The sequence below is a fragment of the Hippopotamus amphibius genome, chromosome 3 (genome assembly GCF_030028045.1).
Source record: "Hippopotamus amphibius kiboko isolate mHipAmp2 chromosome 3, mHipAmp2.hap2, whole genome shotgun sequence".
Taxonomy (NCBI): Eukaryota; Metazoa; Chordata; class Mammalia; order Artiodactyla; family Hippopotamidae; genus Hippopotamus; species Hippopotamus amphibius.
In genome coordinates this window covers 31,060,819-31,084,305 of record NC_080188.1, presented here as the reverse complement: position 1 = coordinate 31,084,305, position 23,487 = coordinate 31,060,819, and the positions used below count along the sequence as shown (strand labels likewise).

General features: G+C 36.2%; 1 protein-coding gene across 1 annotated transcript in view; it reads right to left on the bottom strand.

Annotated features, from left to right (window-relative positions):
• The window catches only part of SPMAP2L (sperm microtubule associated protein 2 like), a 58,164-nt gene that overhangs the window by 5,089 nt on the left and 29,588 nt on the right, over window positions 1-23,487 (bottom strand). The window contains exons 5-6 of the mRNA XM_057729310.1: window positions 17,836-17,973; window positions 10,026-10,140 (exon numbers count right to left, since the gene is read on the bottom strand). Coding sequence (XP_057585293.1) covers window positions 10,026-10,140; window positions 17,836-17,973 — 253 coding nt within the window. The remainder of the gene's footprint in view (window positions 1-10,025; window positions 10,141-17,835; window positions 17,974-23,487) is intronic.

The following is a 23,487-nucleotide window of genomic DNA, read 5'->3' as shown; positions in this document are numbered from 1 at the left end:
AATATCTCAATTATATTATGTAAAACACAACAAAGAATAATAAACCTGTACCTTTCCTTAAAGTACTTTTCAACTTAAGGAACCTATAAGCAAATCACTCATTATTTGATATCCATAAAAGAGAATAAAGTTTTGAGGAATATCAGAGGAAAGGTGCAAAAATCCAAGAAGGATTCTCTATTCATTGATAAAGAGATATTAGACTGGACCTTGAAGGAAGGATCAGATTCTGAAAAGCAGGAGGAGAAAAGATAGGGAGAATGAGAAGGGAAGATTGAAGGGAAAATCTAGACACAGAAGCAAGGAGGCATGGAGCAGATTGTGTCTGGCCAGGCAGGGAGATCAGGCTTACAAATACATCTGAAACTAGGTTAGGTGTGGAGGCCTCTGTTCAAGCCAGAGAAGAACCATGAAGTCTTTTCACTGGAGAGGAAGCATGGTCAGGGCTGTAGATAAACGGCAGGCATGTGTGAGAAAGACTGAAGTGGGGACATGGGAAGCCAGAAGCACAATAAGATAGTTATGGCCAAAAGAAGGAAAACAAGGGTATACGTAACCTACCCTATTCTAAAATATTTTTTAAAGTTACAATAATTTAAGCAAAATGATACTTGCATAAGAATTGATCAGTGTAATCAAATAGAGAATTCAGAAATATAATCTAGTGCAGTGGTTCTCAATTTTTTTGGTCTAGAGCCCCTTTACAACTTTTTTAATTGAATAAATTGGATGTGTAATATTCTTTACCCTCTTAAAAAGTGACCAAGGGCTCCCAAAGACTGAGACATTTAAGAACATTTATTATTTAATCTAAAAAAACCCATTACATGGAAATACAAATATTTTTTATGATGAAGAACTATATTTTCCAAAACAAAAAAAAATTGTGACAAGATTGATATATTTTACATTTTTGTAAATCTCTTTAATACCCAGTTTAAAAACACACTGTTGTTTGGCTGAAGTATATGAAGAAAATCCCATCTCACACAACAGTTGTGAAAGGCCATATTTTAACAGCTTTTTCAGATAACTGTGGATATTCTTGATACTAAAATAAAACTTGACAAATGGTAGTTTCTTAAAAATAACAGTTGCAATGTACAATCTGAAATTGTCAAGGAACTTTTCACACTCCATTACCATAGAATCCATTGGTCTATCTTCCACATTGAATGAAACTTTTACCCCTGCATGATTTTGAACTTGTAGATTACTTACAAGGATCTGGGAAACCTTTATGAATACCTGGGTCACCACTGCCCTAGTATAAATAACATTGTGGTATATGATAACTGTGGTGGTGAATAAATAAAGGCTGGGGCAATCATGTGGGAGGGGCAGAATCTTACCTTATATTTTATATAAAAATATAATTCAAATAGGTTGAGAAATTACCTATTTTCAAAATAAAAAAACCCATAAAAATACTACAGGAAAATAGAGGTGACCAGTGGTGTGCTGGTAAATGTTTAACAGCTCCTCAGGGATTTGTAGTGCTTGCCAATTCTATGGTATAAAAATTCCCACCATGGTCAAACTACCAAGGTGATCAATCTCACTAAATGCAAAGTTGGAAAGAGATGTGCACCATCAGCTCTTGTGAACCAGTACAAGCACACCACTGGGGGTGATTTTCTGAATTCTTCTGGGGTAGAATTTTCTAATCATAAAGCAATGGAAGAAACCTCAAAATAATAAGATTGTGGGTTTTACCACACATAAAATTTTAACCTCAAAGTAACCAAAACAAAATTAAAAGGCAAATTAGAGGTTCTGCTTTCAGTACCACAGAATAGCTTTTATTGAACTAATCTTCTTGCCTGCAACAGTTAGAGAGTCTGAATAAAACATTAAAACAAACAAACAAGCAAACAAAAAACAACTCTTTGAAGGCACTGGAGAGCAATCAAAAGTAGGCAAATGCTAGACAGGATAAGACTCTTAGAAGGAAAGCAGTGCATCCTCATCCTTTCCTGATCATTTGGGAGAGCAAAGCAAGGTAGGTGTCTGAGCCTGGTGGAAAGGGAGAAGGCACAGTGGCCCATAGCAGGATAAGGCCCGAGCATCAGGAGAAGGGTCAACCAAGTGAGAGGGCTTGAGATATCAGAGACACCAGTAAGAGATCAGAGAGCAAGCAGGGTGAGAAGGGAGTCCACTTGGGAAGGGACATCTCAGTATGAAGTGTCAGAGCCTAAGAGGCCCACTACAGGATGGAAGAGCCCACATGCAGAAAGAGAAGAGAGCAGAGATGGGAGAATGATTATACACAGAGAGGACATGTGTTAAGGGTAATGGGAGCCAGGTTTTTAACTTTCAGAGACAAGCATTATAAATAAGGAAATGGAGGAAAAGAATAAACTCTGTCATGCTGGATCAGAATTGGAGGTAAAGGTAAAAAAGCATATATAAATTTATATGGAAATATAGATGAAAATGTGTGTATGTATGTGAATATACACCAAAGATTCATAATCTGACCCTAATTACAAGAAACATTCATGCAAATCCAATTCATCTACTATCCTATAAAATAACTGGATGGTAATCTTCAAAAGTGTTCAAGGTCAACAAAGAGAAGAAAAGATTGAAGAACCATTCTAGACTGAAGGAGACTAAAGATACTTGACAATAAAGGGCAACACAAGATTTTGAACTGGATAACTCCTCCATAAAGGATATTACTGGGAAAAATTAGTGAAATTTGAATAGGGTCTAAAGATGGATATAATGAGTAAAGAGATTAAAGGTCCAAGAGAACTATGGAAATTTATTTAAAAAAAATAGAAATCCAAGAACTGAAAAACACAGTATCTAAATTAAAAACCCACTGGATGAGATTAACAGAAGATTGGTCATTGTGGTAACAAGGACTGATGAAACTGAGTACAGATTCATATAAGTTATCTAAAATAAAGCATACAGAGAAAAATATTGAAAAAATAAATAAAACAACCACAGAGATCTATGATATAGAATGTGGTGATACAGCCTAGGTATAACTGGAGGCCTCAGAGAAGAGGTGAGAAAGAATGCCACAGGAAAAAAAGTTTGAATAAATGACAGCAGAAAACTATTGAAAATTTTGATTAAAAACAACATCCCACAAATCCTTGAATTTCAGGGATCCACATGTAGGACAAACACAAAGAAAACTATATGTAGGCATATTCAGCCATACTGCTAAAAACCAAATATAAAGAGAAAACCTTAAATTAGCCAAAGGAAAAAGGTACACTAAATATAGAGTAAAACTTATAATTTTAGTTGGCATCTCACCAGAAACCATGGAGGTCAGAAGACCATGGAAAGATACTCCAAAGTGCTATCAACCTAAAATATGTTTGTATATCCCACAAACATATCCTTTACAGATAAAAATAAGAACATTTTCAGAGTAACAAAAACTGAACAATCCACTCTATAAGAAATGGTAAAAGAAATTCTTAAAAACAATTAAGAAAAAATCAACAAATACAAAAGTTGACTCTTTGGAAAGATTAATAAAGCTAATTTGTTAATCTTTAACAGGCCTGATCAAGAAATAAAGACAGAAAACAAATTAACGAACAAGAATGAAAGGGACACCACTATATATCTTAAAGCTCTTATAGAGAGAAAAAAATATATATTACCATTAAAAACTTTATGCAAATAAATTCAACATAGAAGAATGGACAAATTCTTTAAAAATACAACTTACCAAAACAGACACAAGAAGAAATAAAAAATCTGATTTGACCTATACCCTAAAGGAATACCTGAAGAAATTTAATTCATAATTAAAAACCTCCCTATAAAGAAAACACTAAGTCCAGATTGCTTTAAGGGTAAATTTTCACAAATATTTCAGGAAGAAATAATATGAATCTTACACAAATCTACAGAGAATAAAAAAGCAGGCAATACTTCTCAACTAATTTTATAAGACCAACAATAACCCTAATTCCAAAACAAAGATATATATTTTTAACTATAGACAGCTACCATCATGAACATAGGTGCAAAATTCCTCACTAAAATATTAGGAAATCAAATTCATAATATCTAAGTGGGATTTTCTCAGGAAAGCAAGGTTGGTTTCTCACTTTTAAAATCAATAAATGTAATTAATCACATCAGTAAAATAAAGGAGAAAAATCATATGGCCATTTTAATAGATCCAGAAAATCATTTTATAACATCCTTGGTTAAAAAAAAAAATTCTAAGCAACTATGTATAGAAGTCCACACACTAACAAAACAAAGAGAAAAGATCATTTGTTCCCCTCAGTCAAGAATAATACTTATTCTTGTACCTCGATTATGGTGGCTATTGAACAGGTATATATATATTTGTTAAAAGCTTAATAAACTATACAACTTAAGATCTATGCTTTTAAAATTTTATATATATATTATAATTTTAGTGTATTATATATTTTTTATTTTATTTTATTTTTTAAGCTCTTTATTGGAATATAATTGCTTTACACTGTTGTGCCAGTTTTTGCTGTACAACAAAGTGAATCAGCTGTATTTATACATATATCCCCATATCCCCTTCCTCCCGTGACTCCCTCCCACTCTCCCTATCCCAGCCCTCTAAGTTATCACCCATCATCAACATATTTTATATATATGTATATAATTACATAAATTATAATCCCAAACTTTCAAGTTACAATCTGGGAAAAATATTTACATCACACATAACAGATGAAGAATTAATATCCCTAAGATGTAAAGACTTATGAATCAATAAAAAAATGTAGAGACCAGTAGAAAAATAAAGCCATGAGCACACAAATTTAGAAAAGGAAAATACACATGGCAAATACATGTGGAGAACTATTTGACTTTATGAATAATCGGATAAATGAAATTTCTCCTAATCTATGAGGTCATTCTATCAATATGTCCCTGCCCCCATCATTCTCAATCTTGACTATTTTCTGAGAATAAAAATTCTACAAGTAAAATGACTGAATCAAGGTTATGAACATTTTTGAGGTGATTCACATAAAATTCCAAAATGTGTTACAACAAAAGTGATTTTTATTTATATATTCATTTGCATTATTTGGGTTGCCTTTTTTTTTTTTACCGCATATAACATATTAATTTTTTATTTTATAAAATGTTAATTTTATAATAAAATATATCTCATTAAAATAGCTATGGATTAAGTGAGCTATGAAACCAACCCCTTTCTTTTTAAGTTTTGTAGTCCTAACAGTTATTATGGAAAGAGACTTGGTATGACATTCACAGAGGTAAAAGGACTTCCTACAGTGTATCCATCCAAAGTCTCTGGTGGCAAGTAACCTCAGGTACCTGTAATAGTAACTTGACATCTTTTGTGGGTGTGTGCTATTTTTAAACTTGGAGAAGATTTAGAATTACCTGTCAAAAAACTAAGATAATCAAAATCATAGAATCAATACTTTGTCTTAAGAATAAATGTGTGCAAGAATTGACGAAATTTGAACAGGGACCATAGATTAGTTATACTATTATACCAATGTTAAATTTCCTGATCTTGATAGCATATGGTAGTTACATAAGATAATGTCCTATTGTTAGGAAACACACACTGAAGTACTAAGGAAAACAGGTATATAATGTCTGTAACTTTCAAAAATGATTTGGGGAAAAAATTAAATACACAGACACACACGGAGGAGAGAGAATGATAAAGCCAAAGGACTTAATTTTTGCAGATTTTCAGTAAATTTGAAATTATTATTGAAACAAAAGATAAGTCTATATTATTAAAATAAAAAGCTGGTACATGTTTTAAGAGAATGTGGCCTGTAAGAGTGATGACATTACAACTGCAGTTTGAAATGTATAACAGAGTAAGTGATTTAGAATTATGACATTAAGTTGAAATCTTAAGTTTATGTCATTCTGAGATAGGCTGGGACCTGGGCCCTTTACTGGAGTGCTTCCACCTTGACAAATGCCTCTTGGAGCAACAGAATACAAAGAAACTATAAGGGACTAAAAAGAACTGCGTGCATGCACAATTGGGGCAAATTATGAGCAATAAGAAGATACAAAAAGGCCAAAAACCCAAGTGCCACTTTTGAGGTGCCAGGAGCAAAAGCAGGGTACTACACATGATCCCTGTACACAGCACCACCTAAGCCACCCCTCCAGCCCGACCCAGCTATCCACCCCTACCCTCACCCTGTTTAAGGGACCAGCTTGTCCCCTCTCAGGGAGTGACAAGGGCACCTGTTACTTGTTTTCCCTCCCTCCTGTTACAGCACGAGTCCCAGTAAAGCCTTGCCTGAATTTTTTCATCTGGCCTTTTATTAATTTCTGTTGATTAAAGAGTCCAAGAACCTGAGTCAATATCAATTCTTACAATGTTAAAAACTTCAGGTTCACTATATTTATAAGTTTAATGTATTAAGTTTTTAATAATTATTTAATATTTGAGATTTTGTTAATTTATATGGTTGAGATAAAATACTTAAAAAAGAAATCAAATTTAATGTATTTATAAATATAGTTTAAAGTATTTGAAGGTATTTAATTAAGTTTGGAAACCAAACCAAACATTATTTAGGACTCTCAAAGGCATTGTCGGGGACTTCCCTGGTGGTGCAGTGGTTTAGAATCTGCCTGCCAATGCAGGGGATACAGGTTTGATCCCTGGTCCAGGAAGATCCCACATGCTGCAGAGCAACTAAGCCCGTGCGCCACAACTACTGAGCCTGCATGCCACAACTACTGAAGCCTATGCACCTAGAGCCCATGTTCCACAACGAGAGAAGCCACCACAATGAGAAGCCTGTGCACCATAACAAAGAGTAGCCCCCGCTGACCACAACTAGAGAAAGCCCCCACACAGCAACAAAGACCCAATGCAGCCAAAAAAAATAAGGAAGGAAGGAAAGAAGGGAGGGAGGGAAGGAAAGAAAGAATTTGACCCAATTATTAAAAAAAAAGTCATTGTCAAAAACTGCTAGAATTATAAATTGAATAATAAAACTTCCAAACTAAACTTAAAAGCCTAAGAAATAACTTTCCTAATTTGAATTTTTAAAAATTGACTATTAATCATTTAGATCAAGAGTATACCTCTGAACAGTCTTTTCTGCATACAAAAACCATGCTCAAGGATACCAGAAGACTCACATCACTGGGTGTGGAAGTTTTTTTTCTTAAGTGCCTATAAATTCTTTGCCACTTCTCTCATGGAGAGGTGGGGTTTGTGTCCCTGCCCCCTTGAATTTGGCCAGGCTTGTACCTGCATCAATTAACAGAGCATGACTGTAGTGACTTAATGTGATTTCCAAGGCCAAATCATAAAAAAAAACATGTAGCTTCTACCTGATTCTTCCGGAAGCCTCACCCTTGGGACACTATATCTTAGGATATTCCTTCTCAGAATACAGCTGCCATGTTGAGGTCTAAGCCACATGGAAAGGCCATGCAAAGGTGCCCCTGCAGATACTCCCAACTGAGTCGACCCTTCAAGTCATCCCAGCCTAGGTACTACAAATAGGTGTTGTTTTGGACTGAATGCTTGTATCTACCCCCTTAACATCCCTCCAACCCCCTCACCCCCACTCCCACCCCCGCCAAATTCATATGCCGAAGTCCTAAGCCCCCCCCCCCCCCCAGTGCAATGGTACTAAGAGGTGGGACCTCTGGGAGGTAAATAGGTTTAGAAGAAGTCATGAGGGTGGAACCTCCATAATAGGATTAGTGTGCTTGTAAGAAAAGGAAGAGAAATCAGAACTCTCTCTGCTCCCATACAAAGCATAGGTCATGTGACAAAGAGCAAGAGAGTGGCTGTCTACAACCCAGAAGAGGGCCCTCATTAAAGAGAAACTCTACTGGCACCTTGATCTTGGATTACTCAGCCTCCAGAACGGTGAGAAGCAAATGTCTGTTGTTTAAGACACGCAGTCTGTGGTATTTTGTTACCACCGCCCAGGCTAAGACAGGTGTGAAGGAGCCGTCAGCTGATTCCAGCCCCCAGCCATTTCAGACACCCAAGCCATCGGAAGCACTCCAGCGGAGGCCCTAGACATCACGGAGCAGAGACAAGTCATACCTGACTGCCCCGTCAGAACTTCTGACCCATAAAATCCTTGAGCACAATAAAATGGCTATTGTTTTACATCACTAAGTTTGGAGGGGGTCTGGTATAAAGCAACAGATAACCAGATCAGAACTTTAAGGATGGGTTCTCTGCTCCGGCATACTATGTTTTATTGCACTTTGTAGATATTGTGTTTTTTACAAATTGAAGTTTTGGGGCAACCCTGCATCAAGCAAGTCTATCAGCACCATTTCCCCAGCAGCCTTTGCTCACTTTGTGTCTCTGTGTCGCAACTGAGTAATTCTCACAACATTTCAAACTTTTTTATTATTATTATATGATGCTAATCTGTGATCAGTGATCTTTGACGTTACTATTGCAAAAAGATTACAGCTCACTGAAGGTTCAGATGACGGTTAAGATTTTTTAGCAGTATAGTATTTTTTTAACTAAGGTGTGAACGTTGTTTTTTGAGACAATGATATTGCACACTTAATAGACTACAGTGGTGTAAACATAAGTTTTATATGCACTGAGAAACCAAAAAATTTGTGTGACTTGCTTTATTGCAATATTTGCTTTATTGGGGTGGTCTTACAACCAAACCCAAAATATCTCACATCTCTAAGGTATGCCTGTAATGGTTCTAGACTATCTGGAATTAGTTTTCTGAGCAGATTAGATCTAAAGCTATTAATGATCCTATTGCTAGTGGTTAAAAAAAAAAAAAAGACACTGGTAGTCTGTGGCATGCACTGGCAAAACAGAAAGCAAGATTTGGTAACCAAGCAGCTGCTGACAGAGAGCATTCTAGTGAAATAAAGAAATACAGTGGGGTTGGCTCATTGTTTCGAAGTGCACTGGAGAACTTGAGAGAAGAAATTATCAGCTCAGGCCTTTAAATTCCCACCTTAAGGTGTAGTTAAGGGACCAGACAGTTTTTGTGACTTACCCAAAAGAAACCCTTATCTTTTATGATCACAGGGCTGAAAATTCTGAAAACCAAACTCAAAATCTAATACTGTGAGTGGATGAATTACAGTCCAAATTGAATTCTCAAACTTATATGGTCTCCTATATTAAAGTTAAGGTAATGATTGAGAATGAATTAGGACTTAAAAATTGGAATCAGGGGGCTTCCCTGGTGGCGCAGTGGTTAAGAATCCGCCTGCCAATGCGGGGGACATGGGTTCAATCCCTGGTCTGGGCAGATCCTACATGCTGCGGAGCAACTAAGCCCATGCGCCACAACTACTGAGCCTGTGCTCTAGAGCCCATGAGCCACAACTACTGAAGCCCATGTACCTAGAGCCCATGCTCCACAACAAGAGAAGCCACTGCAATGAGAAGCCTGTGCACCGCAACAAAGAGTAGCCCCCGCTCACCACAACTAGAGAAAGCCCTCGTGCAGCAATGAAGACCAAATGCAGCCAAAAATTTAAAAATCAATAATAATAAAATAAATCTTAAAAAAAAAATTGGAATCGGAACATAAGGGCACATTCCAATGAAGTTAGGGACTTTGAATCCCTGAACACTCCTGAGCCTTCCTTGCCAAAAGAATCAGCCCTTCCTCCCTTGTCTGAAGAGGCAAGACTCTCCTGAAATGGCCTCCTCCGAAGTAAATATCTTCCAGGGAACTGCTGATCTACCCTCATTCTCTCTCATTTCTTCTAGATCTATGACCAGACCCAAGTCCCAGCTGGTGTAACAGTCTTCCATAGACTTCTCATCAGCTTCCACAATCGCTTAAGGTTAATTCTGTAATAATCACTGTGGCTCTGCTTCTCTCATCAAATCCTGACTGATACATTAGGCACAGAGGAGACAGTCAGAGAAGTTCACTTGATGAGAGGGGAAAATAAACCAGAAGGAAAGGAAAATACACACCGAGAAATAAGAGGGGAGCACATTACATTTGCAAACATGTCACATGTTACAAAGTCTATCAGGAACTGTTTCTTTCACATGACCCACTTACGCTTTTTGGAGGAACATAGTTTGGATTTGTGGCTTTGGCTACTGAGAGTTGTAATATCCGGGGAGAAGGATCAGAGGTTTGAAGAGAATCTCTTGTTAAGTGATCACTGAAGGGCCTATATGCAAATGGAACATGAAATATTATAATCATTGGAGGAACAATAACTGCATTCTTCACTGCTATTATCAACCTCCGATCAATTACATATTGTTTCTTTCTTAGGAACATCTTTTCCCATAATCATTAGTGCTCTTTCTACTAAATTGGTGTTTCTCAAAGCTGTTTTACTATGATCCACAGCAAGAAGTACATTTTATATTGTGATACAATATATGTAAATCTGTGTACCTGAAACAAAATGATCAGGAAATGATGCTTTCCCTAGGCAATGCATTCTGATTTTTGAAATTTTGTTTGAGTTCATAAAAACAACAACAATGAGAACTGATTTCATGATCCACTGATGGGTTGAGACTTGCAGTTTAAAAAACACTTCACCTCCAACCAAAACCTCATATTAAAACCCTGGGATAAAAATTCCAGTCACTACCAAGAACCCTCTGTGACGGCCAGTCTCCTCTGCAGTGTAGTTTGAGACAGTGCTGGGCATAACTCCCAGCAACCTGGCTGATTATCACAGGTGGTTTCTCCACGTACCCCCTTCCCAGAACAGAAGCCTATCAACCAACACACCTACAAACCTAATATGGAAAACGTTTTTCTCAAATAATATGATTACCCTCCAGGGGTAATCTGTTAGTTTTTTAAATTGATATATAGTTAACATACCATAGAATTAACCCTTTTAAAGTGTACAATTCTATGCTGTCTAGAATATTCACGAAATTGTGCAACCATCACCACTACCTAAATTCAGAATGTTTTCAACACCCTAAAGAGAAATCCCATACCTATTAAAGTCCCTCCCCATTACCTCATCCCCAACCCCTCCCCACCTTTAGGAACTAGTAATCTACTTTCTGTCTCTGTGGATTTGCCTATTCTGGAAATTTCAAATAAATGGAATCGTACAAATATGTCACTTTTTGTGTTTGGCTTCCTTCACTCAGCATAGTTTCAAGACTCATGTATCAATATGTCTTTCCTTTTATGGCTGAATAATACCCCATTATATGGATTTGTCACATTTTGTTTATCCATGTATCCACTGATGAACATGTGAGTTGCTTCCACTTTTTGGCTATTTTGGAATGCTGCTGTGAATATTCATGTACAAGTTTTTGTGTGAACATATGTTCTCAGTTCTCTTGGGTACATGCCTAGGAGTGGAGCTGCTGATCATATGGTAATTCTAGGTTTAACATTTTGAGGACCTGGAAAACTATTTTCCACATAAGCTCCACCAGTTTACATTCCCACCAGCAATGTATGAGGCTTTCAATTTCTCCACATCCTCTCCAATACAAGTTATTTTCTCTTTATGAATCACTACTATTGCCATTCTAGAGGTGTGAAGTAGAGTCTCAGGGTTTTAACACGCAGTTCCAAGATGACTAATAGTATTTAGCATCTTTTCATGTGCTGCTTGTTCCTTGTATATTTTCTTTGGTGAAATGTCTATTCAAGTCTTTTGCCTGTTTTTTAAATTCAGTTATTTGTCTTTTTTGAACAGTTTTAAGAATTCTTTATATATATTCTGAATACTAGTCCCTTATCAGATATATGACATGCAAATATTTTCTACCAATTTATGAGTTGTCTTTTCACTCCCTTGAGAGTGTCCTTTGATGCACAAAAGTTTTTACTTTTGATGGGGTCCAATTTACTATATTTTTTCATGTGTTTTTGATGTCAAATCTAAGAAACCACTGCTTAGGTTCACAGATATATGCCTATGTTTTCTTCTAAGCATTCTATAATTTTAGCTCTTATATTTAGGTCTGTGATCCATTTTGAATTAACTTTTGTGTATGGTGTGAAGTAGGGGTTCAACTTCATCCTTTTGCATGTGGATATCCAGTTATCCTAGAACCATTTGTTTAAAAGATTATTCTTCCTCAGTTAAACTGTCTTGGCGTCCTTGTCAAAAATCAGCTGACATATACCACAAGGGTTTATTTCTGGACTTTCAATTCTATTCCATTGATCTATAGGTCTATCCTTATGCCAGTAACACACTGTTTTGATTACTGTAGCTTTTTAGTAAGTTTTCAAATCAGAAGCTGTAAGTCTTCCAACTTTGTTATTCTTTTTCAAGGTTGTTTTTTGCGATTCTAGGTCTCTTGCTTTTCTATATGAATTTTAGAATCACCTCGTCAATTTCTGCCCAAAAAAGAGAGCTGGAATTTTAATAGGGATTATATTGAATCTGGTGAGATCAATTTGGTGAGAACTGTCATCAAAACAAAATTAAGACTTCCAATCCATGAAGTGAGAATGTCTTTCCATGTATTTAAATCTTCAATTTCATTCAACAATGTTTGTAGTTTTCTGCGTACATACATTGCACTTCTTTTGTTAAGTTTATTCCTAAGTATTTTTTTCTTTTATTTTTAATTATAGTAAAATACACATAACATAAAATTTACCATCTTGACCATTTTTAAGTGTATAGTACAGTAGTGTTAAATGAATTCACACTGTTGTGCAACCAACCTCCAGAACAATTTTGATCATGCAAATCTTTATACCCATTAAACTACTCCTCATTCTCCCTACCTCCCTAGTCTCTGACAATCACCATCCTACTTTCTGTGTATGAATTTGACTACAGTTGGTACTGTGTATAAGTGGAGTCATACAGTATTTGGTTTTTTCTGACTGGCTTGTTTCATTTAGGATAATGTCCTTGTAGCATCTGTCAGAATTTTCTTCCTTTTTAAGGCTAATATTCCATTGCATGTATTGTTTTGTGCCTTTTAATGTTACTGCAAATGGAATTTTTCTTAATTTCATTTTCAGATTGTTCATTGCTAGTGGATAGATATACAACTGATTTTTGTATACTAATCTTGGATTCTATGCCTTCCTGAACTAATTTATTAGCGCTAATAGTTTTTATGTGGATTCCCTGAGATTTTCTATATATAAGATCATGTCATCTATGAGCAGAGCATTTTTATTGGGTTGGCCAAAAAACTTGAGTTTTTCTGTAACTTTCGGGGTTTTTTTTTTTTTTTTGGCTGCTTCAGGTCTTAGTTGCAGTACGAGGGCTGACCCTTACAGCACGTGGGCTTCTCTCTAGTGGCGTGTGGGTTTTCTCTTCTCTAGTTGTGGCAAGCGGGCTCCAGAATGAATGGACTCTGTAGTTTGTGGCACTTGGGCTTCTCTAGTTGAGGTGCGCAAGCTTACTAGTTGTGGCACCAAGCTCAGCAGTTGTGGTTCTTGGGCTTCTCTAGTTGAGGTGTGCAAGCTTACTAGTTATGGCACCAAGCTCAGCGGTTGTGGCACATGGGCTTAGTTTCCTCACAGCACCTGGGATCTTAGTTCCCTGACCAGGAATGGAACCCGCATCCCTTGCATTGGAAGGTGGATTCTTTACCACTGGACCAACAGGTAAGTCCCTTTTCCATAATATCTTATGGAAAAACCCAAATGAACTTTTTGGCCACACTTCTTCCTTTCCAATCTGAATACCTTTATTTCTTTTTCTTGCTTAATTGCCCTGACCCAAATCTCTAGTATTACGTTGAACAGAATTGAGAACTGATGTTCCTGTCTTATTCTTGATCTTAGGGTGAAAGCATTCAATCTTTCATCATTAATTATAATGTTAGCTGTGGGGTTTTTGTAGATGCCCTTTATCAAGTTAAAGAAATTCATTTCTATACCTAGTTTGTTGAGTATGATATGTGTTAAAATTTTTTTTAATTTATTTATTTTATTTATTGGCTGCATTAGATTTTCATTGCTGCACACGGGCTTTCTCTAGTTGATGCGAGTGGGGGCTACTCTTCATTGCGGTGTGCGGCCTCCTCATTGTAGTGGCTTCTCTTGTTGTGGAGCACAGGCTCTGGGTGCGTGAGCTTCAAAAGTTGAGGCACATGGGCTCAATAGTTGTGGTTCATGGGCTCTAGAGCACAGGCTCAATAGCTGTGGCACATAGGCTTAGCTGCTCCACAGCATGCGGAATCTTCCCAGAGCAGGGCTTGAACCCGTGTCCCCTGCATTGTCAGGCGGATCCTTAACCACTGCGCCACCTAGGAAGTCCTGTGTTAAATTTTGAAGTGCTTTTTTCTGAGTCTATTCACGTAATCATGCAATTTGGGGTTTTCTTTATTCTATTAATTTGGTGTATCACATTGATTTTAGTATGTTGAATTCAACATATTCTTGTATTCCTAGAATAAATCCAACTTCATCATGGTGTATAATTATTTTTATATGTTGTTTGATTTGCTTTGCTAGTATTTTGGTGTGGATTGTTGCATGTATATTTGGACTTGGTTTGTTAGTATTTTGGTATGAATTGTTACACGTATACTCATAAGAGATATTGTCTGTCATTTTCTTCTCTTGTCATTACAAACCTTTTCTGGCTTTGGTATCAGGGTAATATGAATCTCATGGAATGAGTTGGGAAGTGACCTATTTTTTTGAAGTACCTGAAGGATTGGTGTTAGTTCTTCTCTAAACATATCATTGAATTCATCAATGAAGGCATCTGTTCTTCATGGGAAGAGCTTTTTAATCAAAAAGTATTAATTAAATCTTTGTTATGGGTCTGTTGAGATTTTTTATTATTCAGTAAGTTTCAGTAGTTTGTCTTTCTAGGAATTTGTCCTTTTTTTTATGTTATCTAATCTGTTGCCCTTATAATTGCTCATAGTAATCCCTTATAATCCTTTTTTACCTCTATAAGATCAATAGTAATAATGCTTCTTTTGCAAATGATTCCATCTTTCATGATTTTAGTAATTTGAATCTTCTGTCTTGTCTTGATAAGTGTAGCCAAAGGTTTGTTTTGTTGATCTTTTCAAAGAGCCAACTCTTGGTTTTGTTGATTTTCTCTGTCTTTCTAGTTTCTAGTTGATTTATTTCCACTCTAATCTTTATTATTTCCTTCTTTCTGCTTGTTTTGAATTAGTTTGCTTTTCCATTTGTAATCTCTTAAGATGAAAGATTAGGTTATGATTTGTAATTTTTTTATTTTTTAATGTAGGCATTTACAGCTAAAATTTCCCACTAATCACTACTTCAGCTGCATCTCATAAGTTTTGGTATATTGTGTTTTCATTTTAATTAATATCAAAGTAACTTATTCTTTGATCTATTGTTTGTTTAGGAGTGTATTTAATTTCACATATTTAAAATTTTTCTACTGCTATTGGTACCTAATTTCATTCTATTGTGGTTAAAGAACTGATTTTGTATGAATTAAATTCTTTGAAATTTATTGACATTTGTTTTATGACCTAATATATGATCTATCCTAGAGAATATTCCATGTGCACTTGAGAAGAATGTGTGTTCTGCTATTGTTGGCTATAGTGTCCTGTAAATGTGAATCAGGTATTTTTGATTTATAGTGTTGTTCAAGCCTTCTATTTCCTTGTTGATCTTCTGCTTGTTATCCTTCCTATTATTGAAAGTAGAGTATTGAAATATTCAACTTGTTGAATTATCTATTTCTCTTTTCAGTTATACCAGGTTTTGCTTCATCTATTTTGGGTTTCTGTTGTTAAGTGTATACATGTTTATAATTGTTATAGTTCCCTAATGGAGTGACCATTTTATTATTATAAAATGTCCTTCTTTGTCTTAAAGTCTAATTTTCTTATATGAGTATATCCACTCACTTCAGTTGGTTTGCATAGTATATCTTTTTTCATCCTTTTACTTTCAGCTTATTTATTTCTTTGAATCTAAAGTATATGTCTTCTAATTATTAGATAAATGCAAATCAAAACGACAATGAGGTATCACCTCACACCAGTTAGACTGGGCATCATCAGAAAATCTACAAACAGTAAATGCTGGGGAGGGTGTGGAGAAAACGGAACCCTCTTGCACTGTTGATGGGAATGTAAATTGATACAGCCACTATGGAGAACAATATGGACATTCCTTGCAAAACTAAAAACAGAATTACCATGTGACCCAGCAATCCCACTACTGGGCATATACCCAGAGAACACCATAATTCAAAAAGACACATGCACCCCAATGTTAACTGCAGCACTATTTACAATAGCCAGGACATGGAAGCAATCTAAATGTCCATCAACAGATGAATGGATAAAAACATATGTGGTACATATATACAATGGAATATTACTCAGCTGTAAAAAGGAATGAAACTGGGACATTCGTAGAGACATGGATGGACCAGAGACAGTCATACAGAGTGAAGTGAGTCAGAAAGAGAAAAACAAACACCAAATATTCACACATATATGTGGACTAATTATGTTATAGTTGATGTTCATAATAAAGATCTCAAGCCAATGAAAAAAGGTTACATGTATGTTCAATATCAGAAGAATCTTCTTAGGAAAGGAGGGAAACTTTTAAAAATACAAAAAGTTTTAGCACTCAAGGGGGCTTAACTTTATTAAACATCAAATGCAGGTGTCTCAAAAACTGGTGACAGATAAGTATTCTTCTAGTTTATAGATAAAGATATATAACTACCAAATTTACATGTATATTTTAACTAAATTATCAGATTCTCTTGAATGAACTTATACATAAGCAAATCTTGTGGAGGAGTTGGGCCACTTCTGCTGGATTCTATGATGGAAAAAGACTCAGTTGTCTAGTTCAACCTCTCCCGGAATACAGGAATCTTTTCTAAAATCCATGTATAGTCATCATTCCAGCTTGTGCTTGAACATTTTCAGGGATTTGGGTGGAGATGGCAGTTGACCTTTCCACATAAACACCTCCATTACTGAGTAGCTATCAGAAAGATTTTTCTACACTTAGCTGACATTGGCTGCTCTGTAAACTCCTTATTCTACTTGTAGTTCTAGGGTCAACATTAAGTAATTTTACTTTGACTTCCCCTTCCTCTTTCAGATGCTGACCCTTGAAACACAGCTATCACTGCTTATTTAGAGTCTTCTCTAAGCTAACCATGTTACTTCTCTTAACTATTGTTCATAAAACATAGTTTCCAGATGACTCAACATCTCATTCATTACCTCTGAATAGCCTCAAATTTTTTACCAGATTTTTAAGGTATAACATCCATAAGTGGACACATACACCTAATGTGTTCTGATTAAAGTAGGGTATAGTAGTAATATCACACTCCTGTAAGTGTACACTGTACGTATTCCACTAATGCAACCTAATGTTTCCTCCAATAACCTCATCACAATCTTAGCTCTCATGTGGAAGGTATCACCTAAGCTGTCCTTTTTCTGGCTTGTGCTGTGTGGTTTACAGAATTTTAGTTCCCTCACCAGAAACTGAACCCAGGCCCTGTGCAGTGAGAGTGTGAAATCCTAACCAATGGACGGCCAGGGAATTCCCTAAGCTGTGTTTTAAAGACAAGGAGAAAGTCATCATTTAAAGCACAAGGAAGAGTATCTACAGTCATAGAGGCCTAAGAGAACATGAATTATGAAAACCTGTAATGTTTCATTTGCATATTTTTAAATCAGCTGACAATGGTAAGTTTAGTGTGAACTTTAGCTTCACTACAATTTGAGTCAAATGTAATTATTGATGACGATCTTCTGATTACCTACAATTGCTCCAAATATTTGACTTTTCTCCCTGATGCTCTGAAACACAAGCAGACTTCTATTTTATGAAACTGCATACACTAAAATAAGAACAACAATATTGTGACATTCACCAAATTAGATAAGAATTTATGGAGACTCTCAAGGTACTCTACTTATTTATTAGATACCCTTTCTTGAATCTGTTGGGTTGTGCCAGCTTCTGGATCCTTTTGGAAGGTTGGCAAAACAGTGCAGGAGATGGGATCTCCCAGATTACAGACTCTCTACCGCAGCTATAATAATATTGAACCCTGCAAGTCGTAGAAGAGAAAAGAAGTGAGTGAAACAGGCATGAATTCAAATTATCACGGTAATTTCCAACACTGCCCCTCAGGTCTAGGGGAGCAGGTATGACAGTTTATCCCTTCACTGCTGAGCTATTTTCTACATAAGGAGAAATTTTAAAAATGGTTATAAGCCATCAAGTTTTCAGCTGGCTTCTAATATCCTACTCTAAAACAGACAATTTTCTGAAATAAACAAAGTTCACCTTCTAAATAGACCAAAAAATACACTGATGAAGAGAAAATTTTCTGCTTTTTAAATGAAGTGTTTTCTTTAGCATATACATAGGCAATTTAAATATTTTTACTACATTTTTAGTTAACAGGATAAATTACATTGATGCTTTTCTTTGTGTTAAAGAACTCTGAGTTTGGGAATAAATTCTACTTGACCACAGCATGTAGATTATTTAATCATTATCAGGATTTGTTTACTAAGATTTTAAGATAAATAATAATATTGTTCTTCTTATCACTCCTGACCCTCAATCTTTCCTTTATCAAAACATATCACTAGTGGAAAAGGAAGTAATATTGACTAATTTAGACCTGATGTTAATTCAGATCGAAGTCCCACTTCGCTCCTATTATTTTCCAAAGGACCTCTGCTCCTTCAGGACATTCACAGATACAGATCTGTGTTCATTTGCCCAGGCCTCTGTCTGCTGGTTGGAAATATAAGCCTTGGTCTGGGTTTAAGCCTATGTTTCCCTTGCTCGCAGCCACTCAGACTCGAGGCCCACCCATACCATCACACATCTGCTTTTAAGGGGCTTGAGACTGCACAGCCCTGGCTCCACTGCCTGACTCAACTGACTCAGCCACCACCACCCACATACGCAGCCAAGCTCAAACAGGCAGAGAACCTCCAGCACTTACCTGGGGTTTGCCTTTTGCAGGAACTGGCAGTTCAGTTTGGGAATTCAAGATAGAGAAGGAACAGGTGATTTTGAACAGGGGGGCAATTGGAAGAGATCAGACGCAGGTAAAGAGGGCCACACTGGGTGGAAGGAAGGAGTGAGCAGCACAAAGCTAAGATGCTCTTGGAGAGTAGAGCAAAGGGTAGAAGCCCAAGCAGGAAATGATACAAAAAAAAAAAAAGAGAAGGGGAAGGAAGGAAGGAAGGAAGGAAGGAAGGAAGGAAGGAAGGAAGGGGAAAGAAGAAAGATGGGAGGACACCAGAGACACAACACAATTATTCAACATTCTCTCAAGTGGGAAGGTGGGAGTGGCAAACACCAAACCATACCCATGCCTTTCGCTGCCAACAACTGAAAGTACATGAATGTTCCAGAAGATGGAGAAAATAATATATTTTATAGTGGTTATGAAGATTAAATAAGAGAACAGAAGTCATTTTATAATTTATGAAACACTATTTGAATACAATTTTATTATTAACTAATTTGTATATTAATTCTAAATTTCACGTGTAGATATTTTTTCTACTTATAGATACTGTATATTAATAGGATGTATAGCTGCTGCTTTTAGGTGCTTCTCCCCTCCTATAGTCATTCACACACCAAAGCCTCACCATCCCATCAATGTAGCAGGTACTCAAATATTATTTTAATATAGAGTGCACTGAATTTTTCTCATTGTAAAAGAGATAAATATTCATTATAGAAACTCTAAGAGCAAGAAAAGTTTAAGAGAGAAAAACAAAAAGCATATATTATCCTGCCCTTCAGAGATAACAATACTTTGGAAAAATCTTTCCTGACTTATACACTTAATACTTATTTAGCAGCAGGCACTGTTAGGCTCTAGAGAGAAGAGAAAGTAAGACAGACACAATCACTGCTTTCTTGGAGCTTCTTCTCTACATTAGGAGGAGAAGAGCAAAAATTAGGTAAATAGTTGTGATAAGCACTATGAAGGGCATTGACTATGCAGCAGAGATAGAGGCTTTCTGAGTAGGTTTGTGATGAGACAGAAAGTTATGTGGAGAAGAGCAGTCAGGGAAAGTCTCTCTGAAAAGCTGACACTTATGCTGAGACTTAAGGACCAGAAAGTCTCAGTCACTGTAGGCACTGCAGGCAAAATAAGAAATACGAATAAGGCCTTGAGATGGTAAAGATCATGATATGTTTGCTGAAGAAACATTTTTTAAAATAAAAATAGGATCATATCATAACACATAATAGTCTCATATTTAACTTTTTTCAATATTATAGCATAAGCATTTCCTCAAGTCATGAAATATAAATAACACTCTTTTAAGAAGTAAATTACTTTGATGAATTAAAGCACTTGGTGGAGACTTCCACTTCCAGACATGATGGAATAATAGAAACTAGGTTTTCCCCTACACTAAATACAGCTTCAGTGCCATTTTTAAAAAAAAAACTTAAAAGAAAGCTTCAAAAATGGGCAAAAGATTTGACTAGACATTTCTCCAAAGAAATTACACAAATAGCCAATAAGTACATGAAAAGATGCCCAACATCAAAAGTCATTAAGAAAATGAAAATGAAAATCACGAGTACCACTTTACTGGCACTGGGATGGGTATCAAAAAGATAGACAGGGACTTCCCTGGTGGCAGAGTGGTTAAGAATCCGCCTGCCAATGCAGGGGACACAGGTTTGAGCCCTGGTCCAGGATTCCACATGCAGTGGAGCAACTAATTCCATGTGCCACAACTACTAAGCCTACACTCCAGAGCCCATGAGCCACAGCTATTGAGCTCATGCACCACAACTACTGAAGCCCGCATGCCTAGAGCCCGTGGTCTGCAACAAGAGAAACCACCCCAACAACGAGCCCACGCATCACAATGTAGAGTAGCCCCTGCTTGACACAACCAGAGAAAGCCCATGTGCAGGAACAAAGACCCAACGCAGCCAAAAAATAAAATAAATAAATAAATAAATAAATAAATTTATTTTTTAAAAAAACAGACAATAACAAGTGTCAGCTGTCATACAGAGTGAAGTGAGTCAGAAAGAGAAAAACAAACACCATATATTAACACATATATACGGAATATAGAAAAATGGTACAAATCAACCAACTTGCATGGCAGAAATGGAGACACAGATGTAGAGAACAAACATATGGACACCAAGTGGGGAAAGTGGGGAGGGTTGAGGGGGGAATGAATTGGGACATTGGGATTGGCATATATACATTACTAATAAGAAAAAAAATACCAAATTGTACACTCTAAAGATATGCAGTTTATTGTATGTTAACTATCTCAATAAAAGTTCTCATAAAAAAAATAACAAGTGTCAGCAAGAATGTGGAGCTTTTGGAACCCTTATACATTGCTGCTGGGATTGTAAAATGGTACAGTCACTTTGGAAAATGGTCTGGCAGTTCCCCCCAAAGTTAAACATAGGGTTACCAAATGAACCAAAAATTCCACTCTTACTAAATACCCAATAGAAATTAAAACATATCTCCAAAAAGGGAACCCTCCTGCACTGTTGGTGGGAATGTAAGTTGGTACAGCCACTATAGAAAACAGTTTGGAGGTTTCTTAAAAAACTAAAAACCATATGACCCAGCAATCCCGCTCCTGGGCATATACCCTGAGAAAACCATAAGCCAAAAAGACACATGTACCATAATGTTCATTGCAGCACTGTTTACAATAGCCAGGACATGGAAGCAACCTAAATGCCCATCAACAGATGAATGGATAAAGAAGATGTGGCACATATATACAATGGAATATTATGCAGCCATAAAAAGGAATGAAATTGAGTTATGTGTAGTGAGGTGGATGGACCTAGAGTCTGTCATACAGAGTGAAGTAAGCCAGAAAGAGAAAAACAAATACCATATGCTAACTCATACATATGGAATCTAAAAAAAATAGTACTGATGAACCCAGTGACAGGGCAAGAATAAAGATGCAGATGTAGAGAATGGACTTGAGGACACAGGGTGGGGGATGGGGACAAAGGGGAAGTTGGGACGAAGTCAGAGAGTAGCAATGACATATATACACTACCAAATGTAAAATAGATAGCTTGTGAGAAGTTCCTGCATAACACAGGGAGATAAACTCGATGATGGGTGATGACTTAGAGGGCCAGGATAGGGAGGGTGGGAGGGAGTCACGGGAGGGTGGGGATGTGGGGATATATGTATAAATACAGCTGATTCACTTTGGTGTACCTCAAAATTTGGCACAACAGTGTAAAGCAATTATATTGCAATAAAGAGCTTTAAAAGAAAAAAAAACATATCTCCACACAAAAACGTGTATACAAGTGTTCACAGCAGCATTATTTGTTACCAAAAACCAGAAACAACCCAAATGCCAACAACAGATGGATGAGTAAACAAAATGTGGCATATCTATACAGTGGAATGTTATCCAGCCATAAAAAGGAATGAAGTACTAATGTGTACTACAACATACATAAACCTTGAAAACATTTTGCCAAGTAAAAGAAGCCAATCACAAAGGACAGCATACTGTATGACTCCACTTATATGAAAAGTCCAGAACAGGGAAATTTCTAGAGACAGAAAGTAGATTAGCAGTTTCTTAGGACTTGGGGGAAAAAAAGTCAAAAGGGAAAGGGATTGGCTGCTAATGGGTTCAGCGTTTCTTTTAGGGATGACAAAATGTTCTAAAATTAAATTTTGGTGATGGTTACACACCCTGTGAATATGCTACAAAACATTTAATTGCACACTTTAAATGAGTGACTTGTATAGTAAATGAATAATATCTCAATAAAGCTGTTTTTTTTTTAAAAAAGAAAGCCTGAAATGATCAAACTGCTTACAAATAACGTAACTATTTCCCAGAACAAGGCTCAAGAATATTTATATGAATACAAAGATATCCAGAAGCCAGCAAGATAAAATTTAAATGCCTGGTACCCAGTCAAAAATCACCAGGTATTTAAAAAAGAAAAAAAAAGGAGCAGCAAATTATTACCAATAATGAGAAAAACCAAGCCCTAGAAACAGACCCAGAAATGACATAGCATAGAATTAGTTGGCAAGGACATTAAAAGATTGAGCAAGTTAAGTAGAGATAAGTTATAAAAAAATACCAAAATTGAAATTCTGGAGATAAAAACTATGACATATGAAATAAAAAAATACCCTGAATAGGATTAATAGTATATTATACACTACAGAGAAAAAGGTTAGTGAAAACACAGAGAGAAATAAAATAGAAAGAGAGGGAAAGAGAACAGATTTGATGAACTGTGGGACAAATCCAAGCAGTGTAATGTGTAATTGGAGCCCACAAATAAGAAGTAATAAATACCAATTCTATACATTTTCTGATTGATTCTATGAGGATAGAATTACCGTAAACAAAGACATTACAAAAAATAAAAATATTACAAGAAAACTACAGACCAATATCCCTCCTGAACATAGATGCAAAAATTCTAAAGTTTTATTGGAACGGGCATTCTCGGTTTACATATGTCTATAGCTGATTTCCCAGAGTTGGGTAGTTGCTGCAGATATTTTATGTCCAACTTTATATGTGGT